At 43.6% G+C, this 15,655-nt stretch overlaps 1 protein-coding gene across 1 annotated transcript in view; it reads left to right on the forward strand.

The window, feature by feature from the left end:
- The first annotated feature begins 13,290 nt into the window (after positions 1–13,290).
- The window catches only part of HACD2 (3-hydroxyacyl-CoA dehydratase 2), a 123,593-nt gene continuing 121,228 nt past the window's right edge, over positions 13,291–15,655 (forward strand). The window contains exon 1 of the mRNA XM_060197107.1: positions 13,291–13,364. Coding sequence (XP_060053090.1) covers positions 13,291–13,364 — 74 coding nt within the window. The remainder of the gene's footprint in view (positions 13,365–15,655) is intronic.

Consider the following 15,655-nt stretch of genomic DNA (forward strand, 5'->3'; position numbering starts at 1 on the left):
GCGTGGGAGTGCCTCTTCCAGGGTGCGTACTCTCTGGGTTGGAGAGAATGTGACCGGAGCCAGCCTGGGCTGCTACTCACTCAGCAACTAGAGGGAGATGACTCAGGAACCAAACCTGTGGCACAAGGCAATGCAATTCTTTATTGATCAGAGAGCCAAGGCTTTTAAAAGGCAGACCCGGAAGTGGCAAGTCAGAAACGGAAATGACTAGGAAAGGGGCAGAAAAAGGCAAAAGGGGACTGGGAAGGTAGGAACTTTCTTAGCAACTATTGCTAGGGTTTTAACTGGTAGGATTAATAATACCCTGGAGGAGGAGTCGGGCGGTAGGTAGCGCAGCGGGTTAAGCACAGGTGGCACAAAGCACAAGGACCTGTGTAAGGATCCTGGTTTGAGCCCCTGGCTCCCGAACTGCAGGGGAGTCGCTTCACAGGCGGTGAAACAGGTCTGTAGGTGTCTATCTTTCTCTCCCCCTCTGTTTTCCTCTCCTCACCCCATTTATCTCTGTCCTATCCAACTACAACAGCATCAATAACAACAATAAAACAACAAGGGCAACAAAAGGGAAAATAAATAAATATTTAAAAAATATATATAAAATAATAATAATGCCCTGGAGGCAGGATGGGTCTTGAGGGTAGAAAGAAGATAGATCAAAGGAATGGGATAGATGGGGATCTTTCAGGCAAAACAATTATTATGTAGATAGGCCATAGTATCAGGAATGCAGGGTGCTTTGTGAGGCTCCTCACAATTTCCCGACAATATTGGTAATGCCAGTGGCTGAAACTGAGACTTCTTGTCCTCAAGTCCTCTGCACACATCCTAAAAATTTAAAGACAGATTCTAAGAAGTATAATTGTGGAGTCAAAGAAATCCATAGTTTCTCTCTCTCTCTCTCTCTTTCTCTCTCTCTCTCTTTCTCTCTCTCTTTCCTTTTGTTTTGTTGTTATTTTCCTCTGAAAGGATGTGAACCCAGGACAGTCTCCTCAATTTAATTCTTTTTTAAAACTTTCTCTTTTTTTTTTTTCCTTTTCCTTCCTTTCATTTGAGGTAAGTGGAGATGAAGAGACAGAGGTGAGACACTACCTGACTATTTCACCATTCATGAAACTCCTTTATGATGCTGGGGTTGATCAAACCCTGGGCCTCACACACAGCAGTGGGGTGTGCCGTATCAGATGAATTATCTCCTGGCCCTAACAAGTGATTGTTTGTTTGTTTTCATCATTATCAAGGTTTCACCACTCCAGGCAGATTTTTTCATATAGAAACAAAGGGGCTGGGGCAATATAACACTGCCCTCCAAAGCAGTGGAGTCCTGGCTGGAACCTGGATCAGATGCATGGTAAAGTAGGCTCTCTCTCAGGAGTTGGGCAGTAGCGCAGCGGGTTAAGCGCACCAGCGTGAGGCGCAAGGACCAGTGTAAGGATCCTGGTTCCAGCCCCTGGGTCCCCACCTGTAGGGGAGTCGCTTCACAGGCGGTAAGCAGGTCTCAGGTGTCTGCCTTTCTCTCCCCCTCTGTCTTCCCCTCCTCTCTCCATTTCTCTCTGTCCTATCCAACAACGACGACATCAGTGTCTACAACAATAAAAAACAAGGGTAACAAAAGGGAATAAATAAATATTAAAAAAAAATTTTTTTTAAAGTAGGCTCTCTCTAAGGTGACCTATCTTGTTGGCCCCACAGTCATAGTTCTAAGGTTTTGGCATTTGTTGACAGGCAGTGTTATCAGTCTATTATTCTGGTAGCAACGTTTAAGAATGTCCATGCCCTTACACCTCCGAATTATTTTTAATAATAAAATAAAAGAATTATTTTTATCTTTGTTTTGAATAAGGAAAAAAAAGGACATCCATTGTATTGTTTTAATCAGCGTTTGTTCATAAACATGACTGATCTTTTCAGGTACGCACATTAACCGTTTAGAAGGAGACCTATGACTTCTGATGACAGAAAGTTATCAATGCTAAGCCAGCAACCTCACAATCTATCAGAGAGAGACTAGCTTCTCTCCACTTTCTCAGTGAAGAACTCAAAAGAAGAACCTAATACAAGCAGTAGGTCATATCATTGGAATTTTGGGTGGAATTTAGAGTTTGAATTCTGTCACCCACTCTTCTTTTCCTACAGGCTCTGTTGTCATTTTAATTATTATCTTAAACCAAAGTACTGCTCAGCTCTGGTGTTTTAAACCTTGGGGCCTAGGAGCCTCAGACACAAAAGTCTTTTGCATAAACTACTATACTGTTTCTCTCCCCCACTCCAGGTATTTTATATAACAGAAAAAGGATTTTCATCTGGTTTCCTCCACAAAATTTTCTGGGAGATCAGGAACTTTCACTTTGTTCAGTGAACTTCAGTGAACCTTTCTGAGATTTCATAACACTTGCATGTGCTGAAGTGAATAAGACATTTTAAAAGATTTGTTTTGGGAGTTGGGAGGTAGCCAGCGTGCTAAGCGCACGTGGCTCAAAGCGCAAGGACCAGCATATGGATCCGGTTTGAGCCCATGGCTCCCCACCTGTAGGGGAGTGGCTTCACAGTTGGTGAAGCAGGTCTGCAGGTGTCTATCTTTCTCTCCTCATCTCTGTCTTCCCCTCTTCTCTCCATTTCTCTCTGTCCTATCCAACAACGATGACATCAATAACAACAACAATAGTAACTACAACAAGAAAACAACAAGGGCAACAAAAGGGAATAAATAAATAAATATTTAAAAAAATTGTTTTATTTATTTCATACGAGATTGATTTTTATATGAGACACAGATGCCAGAGTACTGCTCCAGTACAAGCAGGTGGGGACTGAACAGGCAGTCTCATGCATTAAAGTCCTTAACCAGCAGTTATTTCCCAGCTATGAATAAAATATAACACATATACAGCATGTGGGGAAAGTGGATTCGGTTAGGCCTTCCTTGCCTGGGAAAGTGGGTGCCTGGGTAGATAACCAGGCAGTAACCTTGAAGTCATTCCCAATACTGCACATATCCATAGTTAGCCTCTTGGCAAAAGGCCAATTTTGTTCCCTCCCCTACCCATATACAAGTGAGCAGGGAGAAGCCCTCAGAGAACTGGGAGAGACATGAAGGAATAGGAGAGAGATGAAAGAACTGGGACACTCTAGGGACTTTGGAGGTCTTTGGAGAACTTTGGGGACAATGAGAGGGGTACTGCTGCAATTGAGATGTAGAAACACTGAACCAGGCAGAGTTGCGGACATGAGGGACAGCTAGTCCCTGAGAGCTGACCAAGGGGAGCCAAGTAGAGTTGAAAGGAGATGAGCTGTGATGAAGGGACTAAGCAGAAAGAACCTAAGCTGAGACAGCCCTCTGCCAGAACAAAGTGTGCCTCTGAGTCGGTGCCACCTGTGTTTACCTTCCAGCTCCTGCCATTCTAGCCACCCCTGCATTCCTGCTTGGAATGAACAGTGTCCAGTTTTCTCCCTCTTTCTGACAGCAGTTTGAGAAACACTGACACACAGGTCTTGTGACTATGTGAAATAATCCTTAATAAAGAATAGAAACAAGTAAAAAGGAATCTCTTTTCTGCCTTTCTTTCTTTTTTTACTTTGATAGGAGAGAGAAATTGAGAGGAGAAGGGGAGATAGGGAGAAAAAAAGGTATCTGCAGACTTGAACCCAAGTCCTTATGTATTGTCGTGCTGCAACACGGAGGAGAGAGAGGAGATCCGGAGTGGAGAGGGAACACAATTCTTTATTTGCGCGGGCACCTCAGAGTTGGGTGAGAGCGCAGTGGTTCGGGCCATGTGGAGCTAGCCAAAATGGCCACCTCGCACAGCACCCTTTTCTGCGTCTAACCACTGAGGTGAAAACCAGGCAAGAGAGAGAGGGGCGGAAGAAGAAGGCCTTTATAGGGCAAAAACCGGGAGTGACGAGCCAGGACAAGGTTGGTTGGGAAGGGCACTTGGAGAATATCGTATTAACTCTCGCGGGAACTGGCACTAGCCTGAAGGGACATCTGCACAGCAATGTATGGTATGTGCACTTAACTGGGTGTGCCACTGCCTTGCCCCTACAAAAGGAATATTTATTAAGAAATTTTCTAACAGGAGAGTAACATCAGGAAGCAGAGAGGGGCCAGTTGCAAATACACTAACCAATGAGGTACAATGGGCAGAAGAATGCAGAGAGTAGCCAACTGTGAAGAGGTAGAGGAAATTTGGTGATTATATAGGAAATCTGAATACAATGGCATTTTCATATTCTTTCTCCATATTTACTTATTTCTGATTTGTATTACAAATCATATGTTCCATGATCAAGGGTCCAATTTTTGGAGATGATGACATTTGTTCTTGGTGTTCTGCATGGTTGGATATACATTGTAAAAACAAAAACAAAACAGAACACAACAAACAGGACACACTGGAAAATGTATAGTATCATGGAAACAAGATCTGAGAATGTAAAAAAAAAAAGTATGTGAAAATGTGTACAAAGTGTGAGAATGTAAAAGACAGCATGTTTTGGAAAGCTTTGAGAAGCTGCTCCAGAGGTTGTTTTTGTTGTGTTTCGTTTTTTGCCACTAGGGCTATTGTTGGGGCTCTGTGCCTACACTAAAAATCCACCGCTTTATTTTTTTTTAATTGGCTAGGACAGAGATAAATGGGGGTGAGGGTGACAGACAGTGACACACCGGACTAAGTGTACATAGTGGAAAGCGCACAGCACAGACCCGTGCAAGGATTCTGGTTTAAGCCCCCGACTCCCCATCTGCAGAGGGGGTTGCTCACAAGTGGTGAATCTGGTCTGCAGGTGTCTTTCTCTCCTTTCTATCTCCTCTCCTCTCTCAATTTCTCTGTCTTATAAAATAAAATGGAAAAAAAGGCCACCAGGAGCAGTGGCTTCGTAGTACTGACACTGAGCCCCAGCAATAACCCTCGAGGGGGAAAAAAAAACAAAGAGAGAGGGGAGCAGTAAATAAGGAGAGAGAACAAGGGGGATCTGCAGACCTGCTTTGCCACTTGGAGGCATCCCACCTGCAGGCCGGAGCGTAAGTTCCAACCTGGGTCCTTGTTCATGGTAATATGTGAGCTTCACCCAATGCACCATAGCCTGGCCCACCTCCAGAGTGTTTTCTTTATAATTATTAATTAAAATTAACTCTCAACATAATTCATTTAAGGAACTTGTTTTGGGGGTATTATACAAACAAGCAAAAAAGGAAAAGGGAAGGAAAACACCTTTAACAAAATATTTACTGGAAAGCAGGGTCAGAGGCTGCCTATGTTTGCTCTGCAAATAGGTTTTCCATCTAAGCCAGGATACCTCTACTTTTAGTCATTGTGTTGCAGAAATCATCCCCAAACACAAGACCAGAACTGGAATAGAAAGAACTTCAATACTGGTGGGCGAGATATCTGGATCTCTCCAGGAAGTTCTCTGCCCTGAACAAAGGAACAACACTGTTTATATAGAGAGTTTTTTTTTTTCTTTTTTATTTAAGAAAGGATTAATTAACAAAACCATAGGGTAGGAGGGGTACAACCCCACACAATTCCCACCGCCCAATCTCCATATCCCACCCCCTCCCCCGATAGCTTTCCCATTCTCTATCCCTCTGGGAGCATGGACCCAGGGTCATTGTGGGTTGCAGAAGGTAGAAGGTCTGGCTTCTGTAATTAGAGAGTTTTACATCTTAGTTACAGAGAAAATGCAGACATTGGCACACTGCAGGCACACCATCTTGGGCCCTGGTGCAAATTGGATACAGGGGTCTTATCTCTTCCTGCTAGGCTGGGTTCCTCCCTAACTGTCCTGCTTAGGAATGTGGAGGGTGGAGGTAAGGTAGCTGCAGTCACTGATTACTGTGAGGCCCACCAGGTACAAAGGAAATAGAGACTTTTGATATCCCTATATCACAGAGGAAATACAAATCTCTACCAGGCACATAGATTATAATACCTACACAGTGTGAACCAGGAGAGAATGAACTGTGTTCATCTATTTTTCCATTTCAGTTGGAGGTGTAAAGCTTCTAGCACCATGCTGCACCTCTTCCTTAGCAGACCAGCTGATCACCTAAAACTTGTCTCTGAGACAGGTGAGGTGAGATGCCCCACGGGCATGACAGTGGATCCCAGCCACACAGGTCACTTTGGTGCATAAACAGGACACATTTCTCCATCACTTTTCCTTTGTGCTAGTAACAAAATCAAGACTGAGAAAGGCTGGGGAGATTATGTTGAAGGACAGAAGGCACCTGGAGGGGTACCACGTGTGTCTTAGAAAAGTGGAGGCTGGACTTGGGTGTTTAAAGCTAGACCTGTGGGCTTCTCTCATTCTGTCTGTCCAGGTCATCACGTGACTAGGAGCTCTGCTCTCATCTCTCTCTCTCTGCCTAACCTGAATGTTCTCAATTTTCCCGAATAAAATTCAAAATTCCTGAAAACCATGCTTTCTTCTCAATTCTTTGAGATAATGCGTGACAAACTTTTTAAATGTTGGGGAAACAAGCGCCAGTTCCCCTGTCCCCCAACACATTTATGCAAAAAGACTTTCATGCATGAGGCTCTGAGGTCCCAGGTTCAATCTCCAGCCAGAGCTGAGCAGTGCTCCGATGGGGGGAAAAAAAAAACCTTCTGGAGACTGAAATTTCAGCCTGGCTGAGGGATAAACAGAGCACCCAGCAGGAGAGCTATTCCTGTCGGTTTCTCGAGTTGATGGAAAGAAAAATCGTGGACTGTACTGATGCAATTTAACAGATTACTTGGTTGCTTGTATGAAAGTCATTGGGAGAAGTAAGGATGAGAAGGGAGGGGAAAAAAAACCATCATTTTATTTACTTTTGGATGGAGACCGAGGTTTAAAGAAGAGAAAAAAGTCAGGAACCAGAAAGCCTCCAGAGGGCAGGCATAGCGGGCCTGGCCACCGGCGGTGACGTAAAGCTGATCCAAGATGGCGCCGCAAGTTATTACCCGGAGCGCAGAAGAGGCGGCGAGGGCCCTGATCCAAGATGGCGATGGCGGCTGAGGCGACCCCGCGGGCTGGAGGAGCGTCTGTGCCCTCCCCCAAGATGGCGGCCCCCGTGGGCGCAGTCATCGGCCCCGCCCCCCGCCGCGGCCCCGCCCCGCCCCGCCTCCCTTTCGACCCTTCCTCCGTCCCCTGTCGGCGCCGAGTCGGGTTGGCGGTGCTCGCGCGGAGGGGAGCGGGCTCTGGGCGCCTGAGATGGCGGCAGCGGCGGCGACTGCAGTTACGAAAGGGAATGGGGGCGGCGGGAACCGGGCCGCGTCAGGCGAAGCCGGCGGCGCCAGGAAGAAGGGCCCGGGGCCCTTGGCCACAGCGTACCTGGTCATCTACAATGTAGTGATGACGGCGGGGTGAGGCTCCGGGAGGCGGGGAGGGAGCTCTGCGGCCGGCGGGTGGGGCGGTCCGCTCTGGTCCTCCGCGTGCAGCGCCACCGCCGCGGTCAGGCTCCGGGTCCGGCTCCGGGTCCGGGGACGAGCGAGTGGGCGCTCAGGGCGGCCGAGCCGTTGCCTCGGCCCCGGAGCCTCCCCACGACTCCCGCCTGGGCCGAGGGGCGGGCAGGTTCCCGGGCAGGTGTGGGGTGTGCCTGGCCAGAGCTGGAGCTCCGAGTTCCGGGGCGACCCGGTCTGAAAGGGCCCGGGCGAGGGTCCCGAGGACTGTGGGAGTCCCTGGGGGCGGGGCCCGGCCACAGGTCGCGGCGTGCGGGGCTGTGTCCCCGGGTCCTGTGGCGCTGGGCTGAGCCCGGGCAGAAAAGGCTCCCCGGCTTCCCCGAGTGGAGTGGAGGGAGCTGTGGCTGCAAAGCGCCCATTTATTTAGGCGGCTGTTTTCAAAATCCACGCTGAGCTTTAAATCTGAAAGGTAATGGGAAAAGCGTTCAAAGTTCTGCCCAATGACACGAGCAGAACTGTGCTTTGGATAAGTTTAGATTTTAAAATTTTATTTTTAACCAAGGGACTGCTCAGCTCTGGTTTACGGTGGTGCTGGGATTGAACCTGGGGCCTTGGAGCTTCAGGCATGAATGCCTTTTTTTGCGTGACTATTATGCTATCTCCCCAGCCCGTTTAGACTTTTTAGGATGTACTGGGGGTTGGGTAAGGAAGATGCTTGCCTGGAGGGAGTGGTGGAAGATACTCTCCAAAGGGCTTTCTCATTTCAGCTCATTCTTTGTCACAAAGGGGTTTTCAGTTCTGACAGCCCCCTTGTGATCTCTGAGAAATGGTTTTTATTTCTCTTGGTCTCCACATTTCACATCTGTAAAACTAAAAAGTTGAACTAGATGATCAATCTCCGAGGCTTCTCCAGGGCTTCAGTTCTCTGATTCTGTAGTTTTGCTGAGGAGGGTTAGACTGTTTGCTATGTACTCTAAATTTTTATGTATTTGTAAACTTTTTTTTTTTCCTCTTACATCTTTTTATTACGAAAAATTGCAAGCATGCAGAAAGGTCTGAGGAATTGTGTAGTGAAAATCTAGTTGAAATAGTTAACAATTGACAGGAGTCATAGTTCAAAATATGCACAAAGGTATGCAGTGAAAATATTCCCTCTCATTTCTGGTCCTTTCCCTAACAGGCTGATAAAAGGTATATATATATATATATTTTCCCTCATACCCCTCTTTTAAAAGCACAAATGCTAATGTGCTATTAGCATTTCAGCACCTGCTCTCTTCACTGGACAAAAGTGTTTTGGGAGCATCACAGTCTTGATTTCTGATATTAGCAATGGCCAGTGTTGAAATCCATGAGTTAGGATGACTTTCTTGACATCACAGTAGTTCATCCAGATCTAGAATTTATTTCTCTTGACCAACAGGACTGTGAAGAAATTTCAGATGCAGATTGCCCTTATCATATAAGCAATCACAAAGTGATATTTAAAGTGCGTTCGGTACTCTGTGTGTATTATTATATAAAACTTCTTGTCTTAGCAAAGGTATTGATGAGAACATTGGATTAAAGAGGAATTTTTATTTAATTTTGGAAAGGGGTTTTGAAGCTATATTGGGAAAGAAGAAAATCTTTATTCCTGGATGGTGAATGTAAGAGAATGAGGTGTGGAGGACAAGGAGTGCTGTCTTATCCCTGGACGTGAAATTGGGATTGTGTGAATAATTTTTTTCCCTAGACTGCTAATGTTAGCACACACCATTAAAGGATTTATTTTTTTCTTGTATGCACGCTTATATGATGTTCTTGTATGATTTCGAGAAATATAGACTCCCCCATTATCATAGTTGAAATTGTACATTTAGATAAATGTGTTAAAAAAAGAAAGAAAGAAAAAAGTCTGTCTCATTAACAAAAAGTTGAAATTTCTGAGAAATTTATTTTTGAAAGGGACAGTTGAACAGAAATGCAGTGTTCACAGTAATAGACTTAAGTGCTTCCTTATTTTATATTCTATATTGACTTTTTTCCTCTCAGCTGATTTTTGGAAATTCAGCTAAAACTCCCCAATTTTTAAAGATCCTTTATTCCTATGTCATTTGCTACTTATTTATTTTAAATTATTTTTATTACCTTTATTTTGTTTATTGAATAGAGGCAGCCAGAAATCTAGAGGGAAGAGGGTGATAAGAGAGGGAGAGACAGAGAGACAGCTGCAGCATCACTCACAAAGCTTTCCCCCTGCAGGTGGGGGCTGGGGGCTTGAACCTGGGTCCTTGTGCACTGTAACATGTGTACTCAACCAGATGTGTCACCACCCAATCCTCGTTATTTATTTTTAAAGTATAGTTTTTTTTTTTTAGATTTATTTATTTTCCCTTTTGTTGCCCTTGTTTTATTGTTGTTGTGGTTATTATTGTTGTTATTGATGTCGTTGTTAGGACAGAGAGAAATGGAGAGAGATAGGGAAGATGGGGGAGAGAGAGACACCTGCAGACTTGCTTCACTGCCTGTGAAGCGACTCCCCTGCAGGTGGGTAGCCGGGGGTGGGGTGGGGTGGGGTGGGGGGGTGGTGTGGAACTGGTATCCTTGCGCTTTGCGCCATGTGCACTTAACCTGCTCCACTATTGCCCGACTCTCTAAAGTATAGGTTTTATGGTAAGTATATGTTCCCATATCCTACACAGTGCCATTATTTACAGTGATTTTTTTTTTTCATTTTCTTTTTTTCAATAGAGAATAAGAAATAGGGGGAAAGAGATACATAGTATGAGAGACACCTGCAGCACTGCTCTGCCACTTGTGAAATTTCTTCCCTGCTAGACCCAGGTCCTCACACGTTGTATAGTGTGCTCTTCTGGATGAGCTACCACCCAGCTCCTATAAAAATAGTTTTAAGCATCTCCTCTCTGCGAACCATTCAACTGAAGGCCATATAAGATTTTCCTTTAGCAGATTTTTGCTCTTGTCTTAGCCTTTACGGCATTTAATTTAGCTGTCTGAGCAGTTTAACTTTTTTTTTTTTTTTTTGCCTCTAGGGTTATCACTGGGGTTTGGTGCCAGCAGTATGAATCTACTGCTTCTAGTGGCCATCTTTTTTCCATTGTTTTTACTGTTATTGTTGTTGTTGGACAGGACAGAGAGAAATTGAGAAGACAGGGAGAGAGAAAGATAGACACCTGCAGACCTGCCTCACCGCTTGTGAAGCGACCCTCCTGCAGGTGGGCTGGAACCAGGATCCTTGCAAGCGTCCTTGAGCTTTGCACTATGTGCGTGTAACCCAGTGTGCTACCACCTGGCTACCAGCAATTTAACTTGTACCCTCCCTTCATTTTGGCCTTGTTCTCACCAGGCAAGGTTGTGAAAAAGCCGAGTTGTTAGATAAGGTGCCACTGTGCTTTTACACAGTAATTTTGGTAGGGTACTGTTGTTTTGCAACATTGTTAAGCGTTACAAACTTGGCTGTTAAGAGTTTTGGCTGTACTTTATCATTCTTAGACACTGATTTTTATTTTTTTCCTTGTTGTTGTGGCTTCACTACTCTATGCTGAGTTTTTCAGATAAAAAAGTGAGAGAGAGAGAGAGAAAGATACCATAGCACTGAAGCTGACTCCAGCGTGGTACTTGCAGTTTCAAACCTGGGTTGTATACATGGTGAAACAGGTACATTATCCAGGTGAGCTATTTCGCTGGCTCTGGGCACTGATTCTTGCTTGTGCTTAACATAATATTGCCACATTTTGTTACTTTAAATCTTACTAATCTTTTTTCCACCTGACCTTTTTCTTCTCTCTTTTTTTCCTTTAGATGGCTTGTTATAGCGGTTGGTCTGGTCAGAGCATACCTGGCTAAGGGTAGCTACCATAGCCTTTATTATTCAATTGAAAAGCCTTTGAAATTCTTCCAAACTGGAGCATTATTGGAGGTATGTCTTGAGATTTTTCTTTTCTTTCTTTTTTTTTTTTTTTTCAATTTTGCTGTTATTTTGCAAATTTGCCTTATTGCATACTATAGGATTGATACTGAGACTATCTTTTTAGTTTTTTGGATAAAGTAAAATTCTTTTCTAATCCAAATTTCTGGAATGTATTTTGCATTCAGCTTCTGTTGGAATAAAATAAAATAAAACAAGTTAATATTAGGACTGAAAATTTTCTAGGGACATCTTAGTGAATTACTGGCAAACTTAGATACTTTCAGGGGCTAGGCATGTCATGGAAACTGCAGTTGGTGGAGGTGGGGGTGGGGCTTTGGGTGTGACAGAAAAATAAAACAGTTGAACTTCTTTAAAGGCAAACACAAAAATTTTAATGCATTTATTATTTAAAAATGGCTTATTTATAACAGGAGATGACAAGTTTGGTTCCTGCAAGTGGGGGAGTGGGGGAGAGGGAGGTAAAACCAGGGCTTTACCTGGGGCCTCACACATGATGCAGATTCTGAGTTCTACCCCTGAGTCATCTCCCTGACTGCTAAAAATATTTAAAAGAAAAGTTTATTTAGATTTTCTGTAATTAAGAGTAAAATATAATGGAATTCTGTGTCCTGGGGTAAGAAAGTACATGTGTTAAGATTTTGGAATTACAAGTGAAAGAAACCCAGTCCAAACTACTCTGTGTAAAAAGGGTAGATATTGGCTTCTGTAGTTGGTAAATATGTAAGGACAACTTAAGAAATTAAAGGAAGAGGGAGTCGGGCGGTAGCGCAGTGGGTTAAGTGCATGTGGCGCAAAGCGCAAGGACCTGAGTAAGGATCATGGTTCCAGCCCTTGGCTCCCCACCTGCGGGGGAGTCGCTTCACAGGTGGTGAAGAAGGTCTGTAAGTGTTATCTTTCTCTCAGCCTCTCTTTCTTCCCCTCCTCTCTCCATTTCTCTCTGTCCTAACAGCGACATCAATAACAACAATAACTACAACAACAATAAAAAACAAGGAGGTGGTGCGGTGGCTAAGGCACTAGACTCTCAAGCATGAGGTCCTGAGTTCAATCCCTGGCAGCACATGTACCAGAGTGATGTCTGGTTCTTTCTCTCTCTCCCCTATCTTTCTCATAAATAAATAAACAAAATCTTTAAAAAAAAAAAAGAAAAAAAGAAATTAAAGGAAGCAGTTTAGGAATGAGAACCAAGGAATTCCCCAGACTGTCTTATATCTCTCCTTAACTCTGCTCCTCTGACTGTTGGTCATATCTTCTCTCACTCTAGACAACCTTCTCTACACAGGGTTCAAGGAGGGAATTTATTTTTCTTTATTTTTTCCCCACCAGAGCACTGCTCATCTCTGGCTTATGGTTATGCTTCATATATAACTTGGGGCCTTTGGTGCCTCAGGATTAGCATTTTCTTGTGCTACTGCTGGTCCTATCTCCCTGGCTGGGGAATTAATTTTTCTCAGCATTTGGGTCATAGTTCTTGGGAACGATTCTGATAGCCCTTACATAGACCAGTCACTCTTGCCAGTGATGTGAGATAGTTGATTAGCCTGATCTGGGACCCATCTTTCTGGTCGAGTGACTCTAGACCTTGGAAGATCTTCAAGCACCTGAAATCACTAGTGTTCATATGTCATCTTGGTGAAAAACATTTTTGGGTGCAGAGAAGATTTGGCATTCAGTTTCACTTCACTTAACTGACAGAGCAAATCTTTTATGATATTTGGAAGAATATTTAAGAAAAAACTATCATAATGAAACAAAACTTTTTGAAAATTTCATTTATTTATTTACCAGAGCACTGCTCAGCTCTGGGTTATTGTGGTGCTAGAGATTGAACCTAGGATCTCAGAGCCTTAGAAATGAAAGTCTTTTTGCATAGCCACTATGCTATCTCCCTATCTCACCTACATTTTTGAAAGCAGATCTTTTTTTCTCTTAGAAAGCAGAAACATGTCAAAACTGTCCACACTTTGACTTTTTGGGTAGATGGTGTATGAGCAGTACTTCCAGCTGTCATCCAAATACCCTTACACTACACTTGGTCTTAGCCAAAATATCAAGTGATGGACACCCTGATTCTAGGAATGCTGGGTTTACCCACTTGTTCTGAATAAGTCATTTATCTTTTGTTTACATCTTTTTGTAAAATAATTAGGTTAAAATAAATTTCCAAATCCCCCTCTTGCCCTAACAGTTTGAGCCTACTGAAACTAGTAAATCCTAGTGTAAGTCATTTCTCAGTCTTAGAATCAAGTACTGGAACTATATCTCTCAGTCTCTTGATCAGCACAGCTCTCTCAAGCTGCACTGAAGCAAATTTGGGTCAATATGATCAGAAGCTGCCTCAGTGCAATAAGAGGAGGAGTCTATCTCTGTATGACTTTCTTTTTTAAAAAAAATTTATTTTTTAATTTTTTAAATATTTATTCCCTTTTGTTGCCCTTGTTGTTTTCTTGTTGTTATTGATGTCGTCATTGTTGGACAGGACAGAGAGAAATGGAGAAAGGAGGGGAAGACAGAAAGGGAGAGAAAGACAGACACCTGCAGACCTACTTCATGGCTTGTGAAGCGACTCCCATGCAGGTGGGGAGCTGGACGCTGGGACCGGGATCCTTACGCTGGTCCTTGCGCTTTGTGCCACCTGCGCTTAACCCGCTGCGCTACCACCCGGTTCCCTATTTTTTAATTTTTTAACCAGAGCACTGTTCAGCTCTGGCTTATGGTGGTGTGTGGGATTGAACCTGGGACTTTGGAGCCTCAGGCATGAGAGTCTGTTTGCATAAGCATTATGCTATCTACCCTTCACCTCTGTATGACTTTTTAATGTTAGAGGTATCATTTTAAACTCTCAGATGTATCTTAGGGAAGGTAGTGGTGCTAAATAGTGTGGAACAAAATTCCTATTCAGAAACCAAGCCTTAGACTTTAATGGATCAGTCCAGTTATCCTAACTACAGAATTTTGAATAAAGATTTAAGAAAATATTTCTGGATTTATCTTAGTTATCCCCACTAAGAACCAATTAGGTGATAGATCCTGGACTTGGTTGTGGGAAGAAAAGGACTCTAAAATTGAAGTAATGCCTACCAGGAATGTACAAGGAATTAGTTCTGCAGACGTCAGTGAAAGCAGCAGCTGACCCCTTAGCCTGGGGCAGCAGAGCAGGTGGAATGAAACTGCTTTTCTTGAGTTGTCATTTAAAGCATGTTTCTCTGCCTGTTCAACAAACATTGTATAATAACTATGTATGAGCAGTATTGTCTAACTGCACATAAGCTATCCTTGTGTTAGTGCTTGATATCCACTTTGCAGGAGGAGAAAATGATCCCCAGGAGGTCACCCATCATATCTTCATATGCTGAATGTTATTCTTTAGTAGATTCTGTTGGCTCGGCTTAAGAAGGAAATGGAAATTACTTGTACTTGAGAGACTTAACATCTTTTTAGGAAAATATAGCACTTTGCTTTTTTAAAGAACTTTAAAGCATTTTTTTAAAAAAAAAATTATTTATGAGAAAGATAGGAGGAGAGAGAAAGAACCAGACATCACTCTGGCATATGTGCTGCCGGGGATCAAACTCGGGACCTCATGTTTGAGAGTCCAAAGCTTTACCACTGCGTCACCTCCTGGACCACTTTAAAGCATTTATGGTACAAATAAATGAGATCTTATAGTATAAAAGGCCACTTCATTTTAGGAAATTAAATGCAAAATGCATACAAAGGTACATCGAGTTGGTGATACAGCAACATAGTTTTCTGATAAAATAGGCACAAGTTCAATTAAATTAAGTATTTTTTAAATATTTTATTTATTTTCCCCTTTGTTGCCCTTGTTGTTTAACATTGTTGTGGTTATTGATGTCATTGTTGTTAGATAGGACAGAGAGAAATGGAGAGAGGAGGGGAAGATGGGGAAGAGAAAGACAGACACCTCAGACCTATTTCACCGCTTGTGAAGGACTCCCCTGAGGTGGGGAGCCAGGGGCTCAAACCGGGATCCTTACACCAGTCCTTGCGCTTTGCGCCATGTGCGCTTAACCCGCTGCGCCACTGCCCGACTCACCTAAATTAAGTATTTTTATGGGGGCCAGGTGGTGGTGCATCTGGTTCAGTGCACACATTGCAGTGCCCAAGCACCTGGGTTCAAGGCCTTTGTCCACAACTGCGGGGGGGGGGGAGGGAGCTTCATGAGTGGTACAACAATTTTGCAGGTATCTCTCTCCCTCTTCTTTCTCAACATCTGTCTCTATCTGAAAATTAAAAAAAAAAAAAAGATAAAAAAAGTATTTTTGGGGGGTTGGGCGGTAGTGCATCAGGATAAGCGCACATGGCACAAAGTGCAAGGACC

The sequence above is a fragment of the Erinaceus europaeus genome, chromosome 9, assembly GCF_950295315.1.
Source record: "Erinaceus europaeus chromosome 9, mEriEur2.1, whole genome shotgun sequence".
NCBI classification, from domain to species: Eukaryota; Metazoa; Chordata; class Mammalia; order Eulipotyphla; family Erinaceidae; genus Erinaceus; species Erinaceus europaeus.